This window comes from Equus caballus, chromosome 14, assembly GCF_041296265.1.
Source record: "Equus caballus isolate H_3958 breed thoroughbred chromosome 14, TB-T2T, whole genome shotgun sequence".
NCBI classification, from domain to species: domain Eukaryota; kingdom Metazoa; phylum Chordata; class Mammalia; order Perissodactyla; family Equidae; genus Equus; species Equus caballus.
Genome location: NC_091697.1, coordinates 14,643,097 through 14,660,867, shown reverse-complemented (window position 1 = coordinate 14,660,867; position 17,771 = coordinate 14,643,097). Strand labels below are relative to the sequence as shown.

At 51.0% G+C, this 17,771-nt stretch overlaps 3 protein-coding genes and 1 pseudogene across 3 annotated transcripts in view; 2 read left to right on the top strand and 2 right to left on the bottom strand.

The window, feature by feature from the left end:
- The window catches only part of LOC138917414 (heparan sulfate glucosamine 3-O-sulfotransferase 4-like), a 117,959-nt pseudogene extending 101,068 nt beyond the window's left edge, over positions 1-16,891 (top strand).
- LOC138917415 (olfactory receptor 2AE1-like) overlaps positions 173-17,771 on the top strand; it is a 33,416-nt gene continuing 15,817 nt past the window's right edge. The window contains exon 1 of the mRNA XM_070233671.1: positions 173-287. The gene's annotated coding sequence lies outside the window, so the exon portion shown is untranslated. The remainder of the gene's footprint in view (positions 288-17,771) is intronic.
- LOC138917416 (skin secretory protein xP2-like) lies at positions 2,137-3,543 on the bottom strand. Its single transcript, XM_070233672.1, has 2 exons — positions 3,409-3,543; positions 2,137-2,956 (listed from the first exon to the last, which is right to left on the bottom strand). Exons 1-2 carry the CDS (start codon positions 3,538-3,540, stop codon positions 2,162-2,164), a joined length of 927 nt encoding a protein of 308 aa, XP_070089773.1. The 5' UTR covers positions 3,541-3,543; the 3' UTR covers positions 2,137-2,161.
- LOC138917604 (brain acid soluble protein 1-like) lies at positions 4,037-5,088 on the bottom strand. The gene is made up of 2 exons (XM_070234702.1): positions 4,953-5,088; positions 4,037-4,908 (listed from the first exon to the last, which is right to left on the bottom strand). Exons 1-2 carry the CDS (start codon positions 5,086-5,088, stop codon positions 4,037-4,039), a joined length of 1,008 nt encoding a protein of 335 aa, XP_070090803.1.

The window sequence follows — 17,771 nt, the reverse complement described above, 5'->3', positions numbered from 1 at the left end:
ACCAGGGATGAGGCCAGCAGCAGGACCAGGAGGGCAGGAGGGGAGCCCTCTAGCTGGGCAGATCACCCCTGGTGCCTTCCTCACCTGCATCCTAGCAGCCAGTCCTTGTCCATCCCTCCCTGAGTTCTCTGCCCCAGGCTCTCTGCATCCCCACTTTCCCAAAACAGGCTCACAGCAGAGAAGGAGACCTCGAAGGTCAGAGAGTGACCGACAGCGGAACACCGTGTTGACATCATGCACCAGAATCTCCCCCTCTGGGGATATGTCCTCCAGGATCAGAGATTGAGGTAGGCTGATGTTCCCATCAGCGTGAGGAGGGGAGAGGAAAGTCAGAAACGGGGCACGTTCCACATCGGGGCCATTTGGAAATTCGGATGCCGGGATATCCAAGAGGAAGAGTGTTGTCTGACCAGGGTCCGCCCGTGAAGAAATCAGATCCAGAGGAGCACACGCCCTGCAGGCCTCCGCACTCAGCACCCACAGGATGCACGCACTCTGACGCACACACCGGCATATCCATGTGCACACACGCAGCACAGGTGTGAATATGCATCACCCCACACACATGCACCCCCGCGCACGGGCACACGGGCACACGCACACACACACACACGCCCGCGTGCACACACACGTGGACACCAAGGGAAAGGACTGGAAAGGTGAAGACCACCTGTGAAGGGCACTCCTGAGTTGCCACTTCCTTAATTCTTCAGTCTCTTAAAATTCATTCTTTTACTACAATAAACGTTCATTGTCTTGGAATAGAAATCTTCAAAAATAGAAACTAAAGAATGTACTTTATTCCAAAGATGGATCATCAATGGATTTCATTGAAGCTGTGATATTCACCTTTTTAGAATTAGGAAAGGAAGACACGCACATTCTACAGAACTTTCGACATCCCGCCAGGAGCAGATAAGACTGGAAAGTCGCGAGCCCCGTGAACAGTTTGGTGCATATCTCCCTGGCGCGGTTGCTCTCATTCTGTCTCCTTCTGTCTGTCTCTCTCTCACACGCACATTCATTTTCATAGATGTCTGTCTCCCTGTTGATGTCACATATCCGTGTTCTGACGGATGGGCCGCATGGGTCCCATTGCCTCTCCATGAACCTGAGTTGTGTTCCCAGCTCCCAGCCATTGCAACCAGTGCTGTCATGACTACTCTTGAAAAGATATCTTGGGAACCTTGGGCAAGACCTCCTGTGGGCCACACTCCTGGCATTGGCGCTGCCAGCAAAGGTGGGGTCCTGGGGAACTTGGAAGGGTCCTGCAGGCTATTCTCCCAGAGAGCAGTGCCCTTTCCCCCTGCTCTCTAGGGATCTGCAGGGGCCTCTGCTTCCCCAAATTCTCACCAGGCCTGGTCGCAACCAGACCAGAAACCTGGCAGTCTGCTGGTGACCAATGCCGTCTCCATGGTGTTTACGTTTGCACGTGTCCTCTAGGGGAGGTCGAGCATCTCTGACATATGCCGTCCCTATGTCCCTATGTATCGCCTCTCGGGGGAATTGCATGTGTTTACTCTCTGTCCCTTGAAAACAACGACTTTCGGGAGTTCTTTGGTCCAGAGGGAGGTTGCACCTTTCTCTCACCTTGGTTTAGGAGGAATGCTTTCGAGGTTCTGGTTTGTCTTTCCAGCTGTCTCCCTTTTTCTTGTTTGTGTTTTGGCCGCAGGAAGAACCAGGCACTTCCTGTGTGGCTTGTGGCTCTGGTGTCCCCCTTAGAAGAGCGGTCTGTAGCCTGACATAATGCACATGTTTACTAAAAGGGCTTCATTTGAAGCATCTAATCCATAAGCCATTGGGACTTTCCTATCAGCTGGGAAAAATGCTATTCAAGTAGAAAGAGAAATGAAAAATCGATCAGTGCTTCTGAAAATATGGAAGCAGACTAGGATGGCCACCTATTGCATGACACCGCTTATCGGATACATCCAGAAAAGATTGACCAAAACCTGCCAGAACACAGAATAGGTGTTGTCAGGGAGCGAAGGAGGAATGAGGCATGAGCTCTTTGGGAAAAGGCTTCCCTTGTGGTGAAGGGAATGTCCAGCAAGCGGACAGTGGTGATGGAGGCCGAGCATTGGGACTGTACTTAACGCTCGGGAATTGTACACTTGAAAAGGAGAAAATGCAGAGTTCTTAAAATATAAATAAATTTATTTTACAATTTACATAAAGACCAAAGAAAGACAAGAAAACGAGCAACATAAACGGCTACACAGACATACAGGGGAAGCAGGGAGAGGAAGGGAGGTCGTGGTGAGGGAGCAGGTGGAAGGGATGGGTCAGGAGCTGGGGATGAAGGGGGTTGGAGAGTGAGCTCTCCCGGGGACAATGCTGGGGCCTGAGCAGGCTCCAGGGCTCCAGGAGGCTCTGGAGCAGGGGATGGCTCTCCCTGCTCCCTGGCGACCACTTCAGCCTGCCCCGGGGCACTGGCAGGAGCCAGAGCAGGGGATGGCTCTCCCTGCTCCCTGGCGACCACTTCAGCCTGCCCCGGGGCACTGGCAGGAGCCAGAGCAGGGGATGGCTCTCCCTGCTCCCTGGCGACCACTTCAGCCTGCCCCGGGGCACTGGCAGGAGCCAGAGCAGGGGATGGCTCTCCCTGCTCCCTGGCGACCACTTCAGCCTGCCCCAGGGCACTGGCAGGAGCTGGAGCAGGGGATGGCTCTCCCTGCTCAGCTGGTTCCATGAGAGCCGGCTGCATGGCTCCTGCCCGAGCCTGAGGAGGGGCTGGCTCTCCCCGCTCCCTTCCTGGGGCGCTGCTTGTCTCCTGCCCTTGTGCAGGAGCTGCTGGATGTGACTGTGCTCCCCGCACACGGGCTGGGGCCTGTGCTGGCTCTGATCCTTGTGCAACAGTCCCTGAGGACGGCAGCCTTTTCCCCACGCCTGCCGCTACGCTGTTCCTGCCCAGCTTCTCCTCCCTCGGGGAGCTGGACTCCGTGTCCTGAGTGGACCTCTGCAAAGACAGTGACCAACAGTCAGCCCAGAAGCATCAGAGCCCTGCTCAGCTGCCCCTGCTCTTTCTTCTGCCCTCTGCGCCTAATGCTCCCACATCAGGCACACCCTGTGTCTGTGCAGAATTCTCCCCGGGATGAAACAGATAGACCTCAGGGGCTCGGGAGAAACCTCGGGCAGACGGTGCTGCCCGGCACTCCACGCCCCACCCGATCAGCCATGAGCTGGGGTGGGAATGGGCCCGGCCCACCAGGCTTCTAACCACTCATCAGCCTGCTCCTCCTCGCGGTGGTCCACTCACACAAACCACCCTTCCACACACACACACACACATGCACACACACACACACACACACACACACACACACCCAGGGAGGGGACGTAGGGCTGTGCAAGTGGGACCACAGTGGTGGCCTGGCCTGGATTGGCCCACCCCGGGCGTCCCTGTGTTACCTCTGTGTCCCTCCGCACGAACGTCCAGAGACGTCTCGAGCGGGACAGGAGCCCGCCTTTGCGTCCAGGGCGCTCCTTGCGGGCTCTGCTGAGGCTGCGGCCCCGGCAGATAGGCAGACAGCAGAGAAACATGCTGCTCCTTCTAGACGAGTGCTAGACGAGTGAGCTGTTGGGGGCTGTCTCTAGGAGCTGGGTGCCTAGAGACCAGGGTTCCAAGTTCTCTTGGGCCCAGTGAGGTCGCTGCCTGGGGTCCCTTCCCTAGGCTTCCTGCTCACACGAGACCTCCCTAAGGGCCCCCTGGGCCGCTGACTGCTCACCCTCCATCCCAACACCACGGCCATCCACAGTTGCACCAACACAGCCCATCCCACCGCCCCCGAGGAGGCCTGGCTCGAGTCAGAAGCCAGCGTTGGGGACGCAGAGCTGGTCAGACCTGGCTCCTCCTTCTTGCCAGTGATGTCCCCCTGGACAGCCATGTGCCTCTCAGGGCCTCCCCATGCCCCCATGTGTGCAGTGCGGGTCGTTCTAGTACCTACTTGCTAAGGGTGTCTTCAGGTGTCTAAACCTATCAATCCCTCTAGCGCCTGTCAACCCATGGGCCGCTACCCCGTGGAGCTCCTGCCCAGACTTAGCATGGGAAGGGTTCCACAAAGGGCTGGGTGGGAGTAGGCTCCAGGGCCCTGGCAGGAGTCGGAGCAGGGGATATCTCTCCCTGCTCCACGGAAGAGACTTCAGCAGGCTCCAGGGCCACTGCAGGAGCCAGAGCAGGGGTTGACTTTCCCTGCTCTGCAGCAACAGCTTCAGCTGACTCCACAGTCCCAGCAGGAGGCATAGCAGGGCATGTCCCTCCCTGGTCTGAGTCCATGGCTTCAGGCTGCTTCAGGGCCCAAGCAGGAGCCAGAGCAGGGGATGGCTGTCCCTGATCCACAGCCAAGGCTACTGCTGACTCCACAGCCCCAGCAGGAACCAGGGGAGGGGATGGCTCTCCCTGGTCTGAGGCTGCAGCTTCAGCTGGCCGCACAAGCGCCAGCAGGACCCAGAGCAGGCATGACTCTCCCTGCTTCCTGATCATGACTTCCAATGGCACCAGGGCCCTTGCATGAGCCAGAGCAGTGGATGGCTCTCCATGCTTCATGGCCGCGTATTCACTCGGCTCCACATCCCCAGCAGGAGGCGTAGCATGGGATGGCTCTCCTTGATCCAAGACCACCACTTCTGGCCGCTCCAGGGCCCTGGCAGGAGCTGCAGCAGGGGATGGCTCTCCCTGGTCCACGGCCACATCTTCAGCCGGCTCCACAGCCCCAGCAGGAGCCAGAGGAGGGGATTGCTCTCCCTCGTCCGCTGCCGTGGCTTCCACCAGCTCCTTTGCCCTGGCAGTCACCTGAGCAGGTGGTGGATCTGCCTGCTCTGTGGCCACATCTTCAGCCGGCTCCAGGGCCCTAGCAGGAGACTCAACAGGGGGTTGCTCTTCCTGGTCCGAGGCCGCCACTTCAGCCAGCTCTAGGGACCAGGCAGGAGCCACAGCAGGAGAAGGCTCTCCCCACTTCCTGGCTGTGTCTTCAGCTGGCTCCACAGCCCCAGCAGGAGCCGTTGCAGGGGATGGCTCTCCGTGCTCCCTGGCTGCAACTTCAGCCGGCTCCTGGGTCCTGGCATGAGCCGGAACCGGGGATGGATCTCCATGCTTGACGACTGCATCTTCAGCTGTTTCCAAAGCTCCAGCAAGACCCAGACAGGGGATGGCTGTCCCTGCTCTGCAGCCAAGGTTTCAGCTGACTCCACAGCCCCAGCAGGTGGGGGAGTGGGGGATGTCTCTCCCTGGTCTGTGGCCATGGCTTCAGCTGGGTGCACAGCCCCAGCAGAAGCCATAGCAGGGGGTGGCTCTCCCTGCTCCCTTGCCACACCTTCAGCCTTCTCCCGGGTACTGGCAGGAGCTGGGGCAGAGGGTGGCTTTCCCTGGTTTCATGGCCATGTCTTCAGCCGGCTCCAGAGCCCCAGCAGGTGCTGTAGCAGGGGATGGCTCTCCCAGCTCCACGCCTATGTCTTCATCCGGCTCCACAGCCCCAGCAGGAGCCAGAGCAGAGGATGGCTCTCTCTGCTCCTTGGCTATGGCTTCTGCTGGCTTCAGGGCCCGGGCAGGAGCCAGAGGAGGGGATGGCTCTCCCTGCTCCGTTAGTTGGGACTCAGCCAGCTGCAGGTCTCCTGCCAGAGTCTGTGCAGGGGATGACTCTCCTTGCTCGGATGGTGGTGCCTCAGTCGGTGGCAGGTCTCCTGCAGGAACCTGTGTAGGGGAGGGGTCCCCTGGCTGTGATGGTTGGGCCTCAGCTGGCAGAAGGTCTCCTGCAGGAGGCTGTGCAGGGTATGGCTCTCCCAGCATGGATGGTGAGGCCTCATTTCCCCGCAGATCTGCTGCAAGAGCCTGTGCAAGGATGGCTCTCCTTGCATGGAGGGTGGGGTCACGTTCGGCTGCAGATCTCCTGCAGGAGCTTGTGCAAGGATGGCTCTCCCTACATGGAGGATGGGTCCTCAGCTGCTTGCATGTCTCCTGCAGGAGCCAGTGCAGGGGATGGCTCTCCCTGCTCAGTTAGTTGCGACTCAGCCAGCTGCAGGTCTCCTGCCAGAGTCTGCAGAAGACTCTCCTTGCTTGGATGGTGGTGGCTAGCCTGTGGCAGGTTTCCTGCTGGAGCCTGTTCAAGGATAGCTCTCCCTGCACAGAAGGTGGGATTTCAGGCCCCTGCAAGTCTCCTACAGGAGGCTCTGCAAGGATGGCTCTCCTTGCATGGATAGTAGGGCCTCGTTCGGCTGCAGATTTCCTGCAGGAGCCTGTGCAGGGGATGGCTATCCCTGCTCAGATGGTGTGGCCTCAGCCAGCTGCCGGTGTCCTGCAGTAGCCTTTCCAAGGATGGCTCTCCCTGCATGGATGGTGGGGCCTCAGCTGGCGGCAGGTTTCCTGCAGCATCCTGTGCAAGGACGGCTCTTCCTGCATGGATGGTGGGGCCTCAGCTGGCGGCAGGTTTCCTGCAGCATCCTGTGCAAGGACGGCTCTTCCTGCATGGATGGTGGGGCCTCACTTGGCCACAGTTCTCCTGCAGGAGCCTGTGCAGGGGATAATGTTTGGGGGGGAATGACACTCTTGTGGCAGAAAAAGCTTAAAAAAACTAGCTGCGCCAGACTGTATCCCAGCACTGTGTGTGTTCCAGGCTGCCTTTGTCTTGCTCACCATTTTATTTTCATCCCTGGGGCAGTGCCTGGCACATGGTAGGTACCCATAGTCAATACTTAAATCCATAAGTGAATGCAAACAGAAAGTGCTGTGAGAGTAGCAAAAGAGGAATTGGTAAGTCTCCCAGGGTGGAACACACGAGAGAGAAGGCATCGTGGGGGAGGTGGCAGGGGAATTTACCAGGTAGACTGGGGATGGGTGGCAGGAAAGGTTCCATGGCGAAGGGGAGGGGCAGGGGCAGGCTTTAACTGCTGAGAGCATGTGGGGCTGCTGGAGTCTGATCTGCTTCCAGGGCAGTGGTGTGGGAGAGGCTGGAGGACAGGTGGAGAGTGAGTGATGCAGGATTTTGTGGAGTTGGGGGAGGAGGTGGTGAAGGCCGCTTGGGGAGCTGCGGGCGGCAGACACAGGTGGGGAGACGTGTAAGGAGAATTGACTGGATTTGGGGCTTGATTCGATGGATGGAGTGAGCTAGAGGGAGTCGAGCATGACTCCACAGGCCAAAGAGCTGCTGCTGATGTTCTCAGCCCAGATCGGGGAGTCCCAGAGGAGGAATGGGCTTGGGCTGGGTGGGAGCGGGAAGCGAGGAGGAGGTAGAGAGTGTATCTGCTTTTAGGGTTGCGGTAGAGTGTAGTGCTTCTGGCACAGGCTTCAAAGTCACATGGATGCGAGTTCACGTCCCTGCTTCCCCAAATAGTAACTGGATGACTTTGGACAACTTACCAACCTTCTCTGAGATTCAGTTTCTTGTTAGATGGTCTTGGATATTGTCTTAGCACAGTGGCAGGCATGGTAAGCAGTCATTAAAGGTGCTTTTCATTAGGCTGTAGAAAAATAGATCTGGAACTCAGTAGACTTTTGGGGACCGGACATAACAGTGTATAGTCGAGAGTGAAAGTCTTGGGAACAGATGCTGCCTCCCAGGGGAGTAAATAGTGAGGAGAGAAGAGGGCAGAAGACAGACCTTGGAGAAGGCTTCCAGCACTGAAGGGTAAGGAGTAGAGGCTGAGCTAGTGACACAGATTGGAAGTTATTAGAGAGGAGGAAGAGATGGATGGGGAAGAGAAAGGCTCCTGGAGGAGGGAGTGTTTCCTCAGGGATGCAGTGGGATGGAGGAGCTCTCGGGTTTGCTCCTTAGGATGTCGGGCACCCTCCTTTAGCAAGAGCACTTTCTGTGCAGTGGCACAGAAGCCAGGCTGCAGTCGATTGAGAAAGAATCCGATGTGGAGGCCGTGTGGGGCAGCCTGCCTGGATCCGGCCCCATCAGGGAGCATGAGGGAATGCTACTGTGCTTTGGGTCCATCGACTAGGACACTGGGCTTCCAGAGACTTCTTCTCATGAACCTCCGCTCTGTCTGATAGGTTGCGTGTGGTCAGGACCATAGGCTGTTGCTGAGGGATAGAGGAGAAGTCTGTTCTAGTGGATGGGGCACAGATGGACAAACAGATAGTGCCCTCACACCCCCCTTGGGAGGGGCCGTATGCAGCTGTGAGCTGTAGGGCTCTCAGGGGCTGGAACCACCTGCCTTCCTTTCACTCTTCCCTCTCCCATCACTTCCTGGGGAACAGTTCTCTTTGTGCGGTCCATTTCCCCTCAGCCCCAGCTCCCATGGACAGGAACTGCCAGAGGGTTGGACGGGGGATTAGAGCCTCCCCTCCACAAAGGAGTTCTGAGCCTTTCTCTTCAGAGACACAGGAGACTGCCTGACGCTTTCAAAGAAGACACAGGGGCCACCTAAAGGGAGCTCAACTGTAGCTGATTTGAGAAGAATGTGATCAATGAAGGGAAGAATGAGGGACAAGCTTTCTCAACCTTGTATGCTGAATCTTTTTGTCTCTGATGTTTGTCTGAGGGAGGGCCATTAAATTGAAGATGAAATCTCATGTAAGTCCTCAATAATCCCACCACCACATGAAGCCGTCTTTGCCTCATTGTCTCCTGTTTTCCCCCAGTCCTTCTTCCTATGTGTCCATCATTTACACTGCAGTCTTAACCTAGATGTGGCTTTCTATGCTTGTTTTATCATTTCAAATTACAGAAACCATTTTTCCATGTTGGTAGAATGTTTTTTCTTTGCTGAGGAGATTTGCCCTGAACCAACATCTGTGCCAGTCTTCCTCTGTTTTGTATGTGGGTCACCACCACAGCACGGCCATTGGCAAGTGGTGTAGGTCTGCAGCGGGGAACCAAATGCAGACCCCTGATGTGGAGCACGCCCAACTTAACCACAAGGCCATGGGACCACCCCCATGTTGGTACACTTTTCACAGTTACAGTTTTTAATGTTTGCATGATATAGCATCTTCTAATCATTTTATCCATGACTTACTTTTAGGTATAGAATACATTATTATTAACTATAGTCATCTTTTTGTATATTAGATCTCAATAGCTTATTTATCTCCTAACTGAGAGTTTGCACCTTTTCACCAACATCTCCTCGTTCCCCTCTCACACCCCCGCTCCCTGGGAGCCACCATTCTACTGTCTGTTTCTATGAATTTGAGTTTTTCAGATTCCACATATAAGTAAGACGATGCAGTAATTCCCTTTCTGTGTCTGGCTTATTTAACTCAGCATAATGTCCTCCAGGTACATCCACGTTGTCAGGAAAGGCAGGATTTCTTTCTTTTTGAAAGCTGAATAATATACAGTTGTGTAGATGCACCACATTTTTTTGTCCCTTCATCCATGAATAGCCCCGTGGTTTGCTCCCTGTGGTGGCTGTTGTGACAAATGTTGTGGTGCACACATGAGTGCGGAAGTTACTTCAAGACATAGATTCTGTTATCTTCCGATGTGCCCCCAGCTGTGGGATTGCTGCATCATATGACAGTTCCACTTTTAATGTTTGGAGAAAACTCCAAATTGTTTTTACGTAATGGCTGGACTAACAAAAACCAATTCCAGATGGATTTTAAATACAAATGGAAGTTATAAAAATACCTTCTGCGACACGTACCTTAGGAGAATATTTTCAAGAACTTGGGGCAGGCAAGCATTTCATAGAACAAAAGGCATACTAATCGTAAAGAACAAAAGGATAAATTGGAAAGTATTAAAAAGAAGAACTTGTTTTTGTCTAAAGAAACTTCTAAGAGAGTAAAGAAGGCAGGCACGAAGGGCATAAATACTTACCATTTATTTATCTGACAAAAGACGATTCTAGGATGTGTAACTAACTCCTATAAATTGATAAAGACACACACAGACAATCCACCATGAAAAGAAATGGGCAGGAGATTTGACTAGGCATGTCACAAAAAAGATACCCAAATGGGAATCATTAGATGAATGGGTGCTCCACATTATTACTCGTGAGGAAAATGCAAATTAAAATGACGACGAGATACCCCTACATGTACACCACAATGGTCAAAATCAAAAACTCTGACAACAGCCAGTGTTAATGAGGCTGTGAAGCAACTAGAACTCTCATACACAGCTGTGAGGGTAAACTATTTCATCCACTTTGAAGCTCTCTGGTAGTATCTCCTAGAGGTGGACGTGCACATAGTCTATGACCCAACAATGATGTCCCCAACATAGACGTGTTCCTATGTTGGCCAGCAGACTTATACAAGATGTTCAGAGCAGCATCTTTTGGCATATCCTCAAACTGGAAACAACTCACTGGACATCAGTGGTGGAGTGGACAAATAAAATGGGTTATGTTTCATAGTGCAATACCATACAGAAATAATGTTCAGCCACAGCCACATTCAAGAATATTGATGAATCTTACAAGCGTAATGAAAGAAGCTCGACATAGATTTCTTTCTTTTTGAATGATTCCATGTCAATAGAGTTCAAAGACAAGAAAGACAAATGGAAAGTTAGAATATTGATTTCCCTTGGGGGAGAGGCAGGGACCTGGGAGGGGGCATCAGGTGGCCGTTCAAGGGCAGCTCATGTTCTATTTCTTGTGGGTACCGGTTGCCGGATGTGTTCCCTTTGGGTAATTCATGGAGCTATGCAAGTATGATTTCCATAGTTTCTGGTATGTATGCTATGCTCCCAATTGCCAATCCAATCTTGTGATTGTACCCTTTTTGACTGATTAGTCCCAAGGCAAGGCATAGTGGTTGGTGCAAAGCTCTGGAATTAAGGACCTGGATGCATAGCCCAGATATAACCTCTTCCAGCCTCGGAGACCCTGGCCAAGGGACTACCTCTCTAAGCGTCACTTTCTTCATCTGTAGGCTGGCTTGAAGATGGAAGCTGTCTCTTACTTAGTGGGAGGATCCATTCCTTACTGGCACAGGGCAAGAACTCCATAAACAAGGGCTCTTGCGGTTGTTCTTGCTGTTCTTCCATGTTTGGGCGAGGGAGCTGGTGGATGGTGGCCAGTGGCGGAGGGAGGAGCAGGATGGGGATCCAGTGAAGACACGTTCTCCAGGTGAGGGTGAGGGGACAGAGCAGAGCTGATGCTGAGGTGCAGAGGGGAGGGTCCCAGGCCTGAGTCCCCTCCTTCCTTCCCCATCTCAGCTCCTGCCATCTGTAAACACAGGAGGTGAACTAACCAGGTGATCTCTAGATGGTTCACCCTTCCAGCTAGGACACTGGAGAGTTGGGAGGGTGACGGTTAGGCCATGAAAAGCCAAAAACAAATTTCCCAGTTGGATCCCCCCTCAAACACAAAGGACCATCTCTGGGAGCGAGTTGAGTTGGAGATCAGTGGTGGGATTATGGGTCCTTTCTATACTGTTCCTTGTACATTTTTCTATTTGGGATGGGAGCCACCCAAGCTGAGGAGCTGCCTGGGTGGCTGAGGCTCCTGGGGTGTTTCCCTTATCTCAAGACGCCACATGAAAGGGGTTCCCTTGGCCCTGGAGAGCAGAGAGTCACGTTCTGTGGATGGGACGGCGTGGAAGTCCCTGGGCTCCGGAGTGCTCTGTCGGCCCTGACACAGACCCTCCATGAGGAATGTCCCTGCATTTGATGGCTTGTGGGGGGAGTACATTAAGAGGAGGGGGCTCATGCTGTCAGTGCCTGTCCTCCAGGGACCCGTGACCTTCTGCCCTCCTCCTTGTTGCCCTGAATCAGCCCCTAGCCTCCCCTGGGTGGAGCCCCATCTTCCCAGCCTGACCCATTAGAATCCGAACTCCCCCAGAAGCTCAAGAGGAGAGAGTCCGTGAGTGCGGCTTTTGTCCACTCCAGGGTATCTACCCCTCTCAGCCTTTGGGCCTGGCCTCTCCCTGGGGGAGTCTGGGTCTCAGAAGCTGCACCTGGGCTCCTCCCAGCTAGCAATATGTGCTTCCACTCACATCTTGCGCCACCGAGCTGTGTCCGCCTGCAGTGTGCACAATCCATGCACTGAGCCTTGTTTGGGGTGAAGGTTTGTGCTGCACAGGGAAGCAGGGGTGGATGGTGAGGAGGGGACAGACGAGTGAAATGCTGCCTAGAGCAGGCAGGAGTCAGGGGAGCCAGGGCACGATATGGTCGGCACTGGGGGCCTTGACATCTGCAGTCATGATGTGAAGGTGGGAGCAGCCCGCGCTCTGCACCAGCCTCGGCCCCTCTGACTGCTGGGGTCAGGTGCAGGAGAGGCACAGAGTTGGGCTCCCAGGACGGATTTCACCTGGCCGGGACCATGGAAGGAATGGGCAGAGCTGTGGGTTGGGAGCGTGGGGCTGTCCCAGAGCTCAGTGTGTGCTGGGAAAGGAAGGATGTGATGTAGGGAAAGGAAAGTGGGCATGGAGCAAGGGTGGCAGACGGAGACCCACTGGGCTGAGGAGGTGTTGGGGGAAGGAACCGACAGTGAGAGGGCAGGAACGACACCAGTGGGTGCTGGCTAGAGGTGGCTGGCCTGAAAAGGGGTGTCAGTCATGGTGGAGATGTTTAAATGTGTTCTGTGAGGCCAGGGCAGTGGGTGGTGGGGTTCGAGTGGAGGAGGGAGGAGGCAGGGCCACAAGGGTCTGGGATGTCAGAAGGATCCTCTGGGTGGATGCAGAGTGACCAAGAGGGGTCGACTCACAGTGGTGGTGTAGAGAGAGACAGGGCTGGCTTGCACACCCACCTCGATGCACACACACATGAACACACACACACTGTGATCAGAACACAGGGTGCTGTTGGCCCAAAGGCTGAGCACAGCTGCCTCTAGTGCTGGCTGATGTTGACGGCCCACTCCTTGTAGCCACGCCACTGTCCCTAAGGCCCCTCCTGCCCACGGAGACCCCACTGAAGAGCTTCATCTGCACGTCCTGATTATTCATCTTTTCATTGAAGTCGCTGATGCACTGGTCCCTCTCCAGGATGAAGCAGACATGGATGATGGCTCTCCACCCTGGAAGGGACACAGGTTAGAGCCATGTTGGACTTGTCAGGGTCCACGGGGATGGGGAGGGACCTACTGCCTGCAGGAGGGAGAGCAGATGTAGGGGGAGCCCCCATGCAGGGAGCTGCATGGTCAGGAGGGCAGCAGTCTCAGACCATCAGCAAAACAGAATGGATGTGGCTGGTGGCTGGCCGGGGTGCCCTCAACCCTGGTTCTCTGCTGGCCTCAGATCGCCACCCTCAACTTGGCTCCTGAGGCTTGTTTTCCCGAGTTCTCCCATTGCTGCAGGGAGCTTAGGAGCAGCTGACCCAAGCCCCAGACTTGCAGACCGGGTCTCTGGATGGCGTAAGAGGAGATGACGGACACCGTACCAGCAGGGTGTGGTGTCGCCTGAGGGCAGGGCCCGGTGAGGTGGGGGAAGCACAGGAGCCCTGTCCCTGGGCAGGGGCCAGCTTCAGTGAAAAAGACTCCTAGCTGGAAGGGTGGCCAGGGAAGACTGTGCTCGGGCTCTGGGAAACTGGAGAAAGTTGGTTCTTGGACACAGTGTGGACAGAACATGAGCTGCATGTTGGGACCCGCCGGGATGATGGACGACTCTGAGCAGTGGAGGAAAACTGCCTCCCCAGGTGGAGATCTGAGGTTTCAGTGGGCCACGGGAGATGAGTCTGTCCCCTGAAAGGTCAGCCAGATTTGTTACTGAACCTGATGTGAGTTCGCTCACCTGTTGCGCAGCAAGCCAATCTCTGACACTGGGTGTGGTGGAAGAAAGTAGGAACTTTATTTTTGCACAGCGCTGAGCAAGGAGAGAGGGAAGCTAACGCTGAAATCCCAAACTCCCCACAAAGGTAAAAGGAAGGGTTTTTATTTGGGGTTTTAGGTAGGGGAGTGGGAGCATATGGCCTTGCTGGTCGGAGCTTTCCCACCAGCCTGTCTTTTGCCTTGAGACTACTTGCAGAGAAGAGGAAGCCTGTGACCTTGCTGGTCAGCAGCTTTCCCACCAGACTGTATCTCTTTGCGGGGAGGAGATAATCCAGGTGCTTGTCCTTGATGGTATCTGTCTCCATGGAGGATAGTGGATTATGGAGCCAGGAAGCCAGAGAGTAAGCAAGGAATGAGTGTGATTTTAAACCCATATATTCTGGGTTTAATGTGAGGAAACTGATATCAGGGTCCGTATCATAGCCACTATAGAAAGCAGTATGGAGTATCCTTAGGTCATTAACAATAGATCTACCATAGGATCCAGCGATTCCACTGTTGGGTCTTTATCCAATGAGCTTGAAAACACAAATGCATACAGATACATGCATCTCTATGTTCATGGCAGCATTATTCACAATAGCCAAGACTTGGAAGCAACCTAGGTGCCCATCAAGGGACAAATGGATAAAGAAGATGTGGTGTATATATATACACAATGGAATACTACTCAGCCCTAAGCAATGATGAAACCTGGCCATTTGCGACAATATAGATCGACCTTGAGGGTATTATACTAAGTGAAAAATGTCAGAGGGAGAAAGTCAAATACCGTATGATTTCACCCATAAGTGGAAGACAAAAACAACAGCAAACAATCACATATCAACAGTGATTGGAGTAGTGGTTACCAGAGGGGAAGGAGGGAGGGAACAGGGTGAAAGGCGTGGCTGGGCACACGTGTGTCTTGTTGGATTGTAATTAGTCTTTGGGTGGTGAACATGATCTAATCTACACAGAATTTGAAATATATTATGATGTACATCATAATATAGACAAAAATTTAGAATTACAGTCTGGATCCAAACTTCCGTATTTTTAAAAAAATGTGTTTAAATTCTTAGAATAGTTTCTTACTTTACATTGATCATCACTTTAATCTGTGTTACTTTTTTGTGTGTGTGTGTAAGGAAGATTGGCCCTGAGCTAACATCTGTTGCCAATCTTCCTCCTTTTTTTTTCTTGCCAAAGCCCCAGTACGTAGTTGTGTATTCTAGCGCTTCTCTGTGCGATGCCTCCACAGCATGGCTTGATGAGCAGTGTGTAGGTTCACATGCAGGATCCGAACTGGCAAACCTTGGGCTGCCAAACAGGAGCACGTGAACTTAATCACTAGGCCACGGGGCTGGCCCACAGCTTCCATATTTTATGTGAATCTTAAATAATGCTATCCAGCAAACTGAGTAAGAGGGAAAATTTTCCAACTTGTTTTATGAGGACTGTAAAATCTTGATACCAAAACCTTACAAGGACCCTACAAAAAGGGGAATAATAAACAAACAGAAAATTAGACTTTATGAATTATACCATTAACTATAACAGCAAAAGCTTCAAATATGAAAGATTGAATTTGATGAAATATGTAGAAGACCCCTAGATTACACACAACAAAATATTTTTAAGAAAAATTTAAAAGACCTAAATAAAAGGAGGGCTGCAACATGCTCATGGATTGGAAGACTGTGTACTTAGAGATGTCAATTTTCTCCAAATTTTTCTATAGAGTCAATGTAATGGCAATCAAACTAAAAGCAGTTATGGGTGGTGGGTGGAGGGACTTACATAATGAGCCAAAAATAGTCATGATACTCTTGGAGAAGAAAAATAAAAGCGATGGACTTACACTGCTAAATATCTAGACTAAAGCTATAATAATTGAAACAGTGTGCTATTGGCACAACGTTATATACACAGACAAATGGAACATAGAAGTGTGGAAGCACACCTACAGATAAGACAGATCATGTTACAATGTAGCGGGGGAAGGATGTTCTTTTCAATAAATAATGCTGGGTAAGTTGGATGTGAATATGGAAAGAATACATTTTGATCCTGACCTCACACCATACACAAACATCAATTTCAGGTGGATATAAAATCTAAATGTGAAAGATATAACAGTAAAGACTCTTTTAGAAGAAAAAATAGAAAAATATTTATGAGCTTGGAGTAGGACAGATTTTTTAAACAGGACGTTAAAACACTATACAGGCTACAAATAGAAACATTGCACTACATTAAAATTAAGAACTTCCAGTTATCAAAAATTACCATATAAAGCCTAAAAATGAGAGTTACAGAGGAGAGAAAGGGTATCAATACTTAGGTTGAAGAAAGAACTCATGAGCAAAACATATTAAGAACCCTTACAATCTCACTAAGAAAAAAGCTGACAACTCAATAGAAAATAGGCAAAGCATTTGAACAGGCACTCACAACAGAGAACATCCAAATGGCTGATCAACATATGAAAGGCTCTTAACATGATTAGTCACCAGAGAAATGCAAAGTAAACCTACATTTGAAATAGAGTCACTCACCTCCTATGATGGCTAAAATAAAAAATACAGACACACCAACCGAATTTTGGCAAGGAGATTGAACAAGTGGAACAACTGGATTTCTCATACACTGCAGGTTGGAGAGTAAATTACTACAACCACCACTTTGTGAAACACTTTGTCAGTATCTGCTATAGCTGAGAATGAGCATACAGTCAACAGGAATGCTAGTATTTGGCCACCAAGGTCTTGTTCTAGAATTTTCATACGAGTACTATTTATAACAGACCAAAGTGGAAACTATCCAAATATCCATCAATATTAGAGTGGGTAATTAAACTGTGGGATAGGCACACAATGCAAATCTATTCAGTAACGAGAACAAATGTCTAAACACAACAGCAGGAATGAATCTCATGAAGCAAAATATTGAGCCAAAGAAGTTAGACACAAAAGAGTATGTCCTGTACGATTCTAAATTTATCAAGTTCAAAACCAGGCTCAATTTAGCTTTGGTATTCAAAGTCAAATAGTAGTTACCCCTGTGGGACACTGATGGAAAGCGGAATAATAAGAACCTCTGGGGGGCAAGTGACATTGTTTGTCTTGATCTGTGTGCTGGTTACCCTATGGATTCACTTTCTGAAAATTCATCATGCTGTACCCTTATGATTTGTTCAGTTCTCTGAATATATGGTATACTTAATAAAATGTTTTTAAACCCATATTACTCCTACAAGTATTAGGATTTAGTAGAGGGGTCAGATGAAATAATTAAAACTATAACACACTTCCTCTGTCTTTGACAAAATGAATAGTTAAATAGATCACACTTTCTAACCTAGAGAATCTAATTCAGTTGCTCAGCAAGCAAGCGGTCAGATTTGGGATCTAATGTATTAGGCCACATAAGCATTTCATTTAATATTTCAAAGTAGGGAACAAATCTAATCATTTCTAACATAATGGTCACTTTCTTAAAGGGCTCTTGGGTAAGAGCAGAAACAAAGACAAAAATCAGAAAATAGTAGCAAAGACGTGAGATGGCAGAGTGAGAGAAAGAGGATACGTAAATGAGTAGGTTGAGTGAGGCTGAAATTTCCCTAGACTTCACTTATCCTGGAACAATGTCAGCAGTTCCAGCTACACATGGCACGTTGAATATACATAAAACAAACACAGTGATAAAAATGTTTCTGAACTACATTTTGAAAACTTGTGGAGAAAAAAGCGCGGGAAGCCCAAGAGAGGGTCAGAGAATGAGAGAGATATTAGACAAATACTAAGAAAAGAATAGAAAGGCAGACAGATGCAGAAGACATCAAAGAGCAAGAAGAGGTCCAACTTCAGACCTATATGGACTTACTTCATCTTTTCCTCTCCAGATGCAATTCTACCTGCAGAAGTAGTGACTTTAACTCATATGGCAACTGATATAAATGTTGACAACGTGAAGGGGTAATGGGACTTGGATGTGAATTTCCATCTTACTCATGAGCAAAACAAAATGTGGCAGCATCATGACATTAACAGTCAATCAGACATAGGACAAGTGCAGTTTGATTAAATGTAGGAAAAAAGAGAAAGCCCAACTCTATTGTTCCT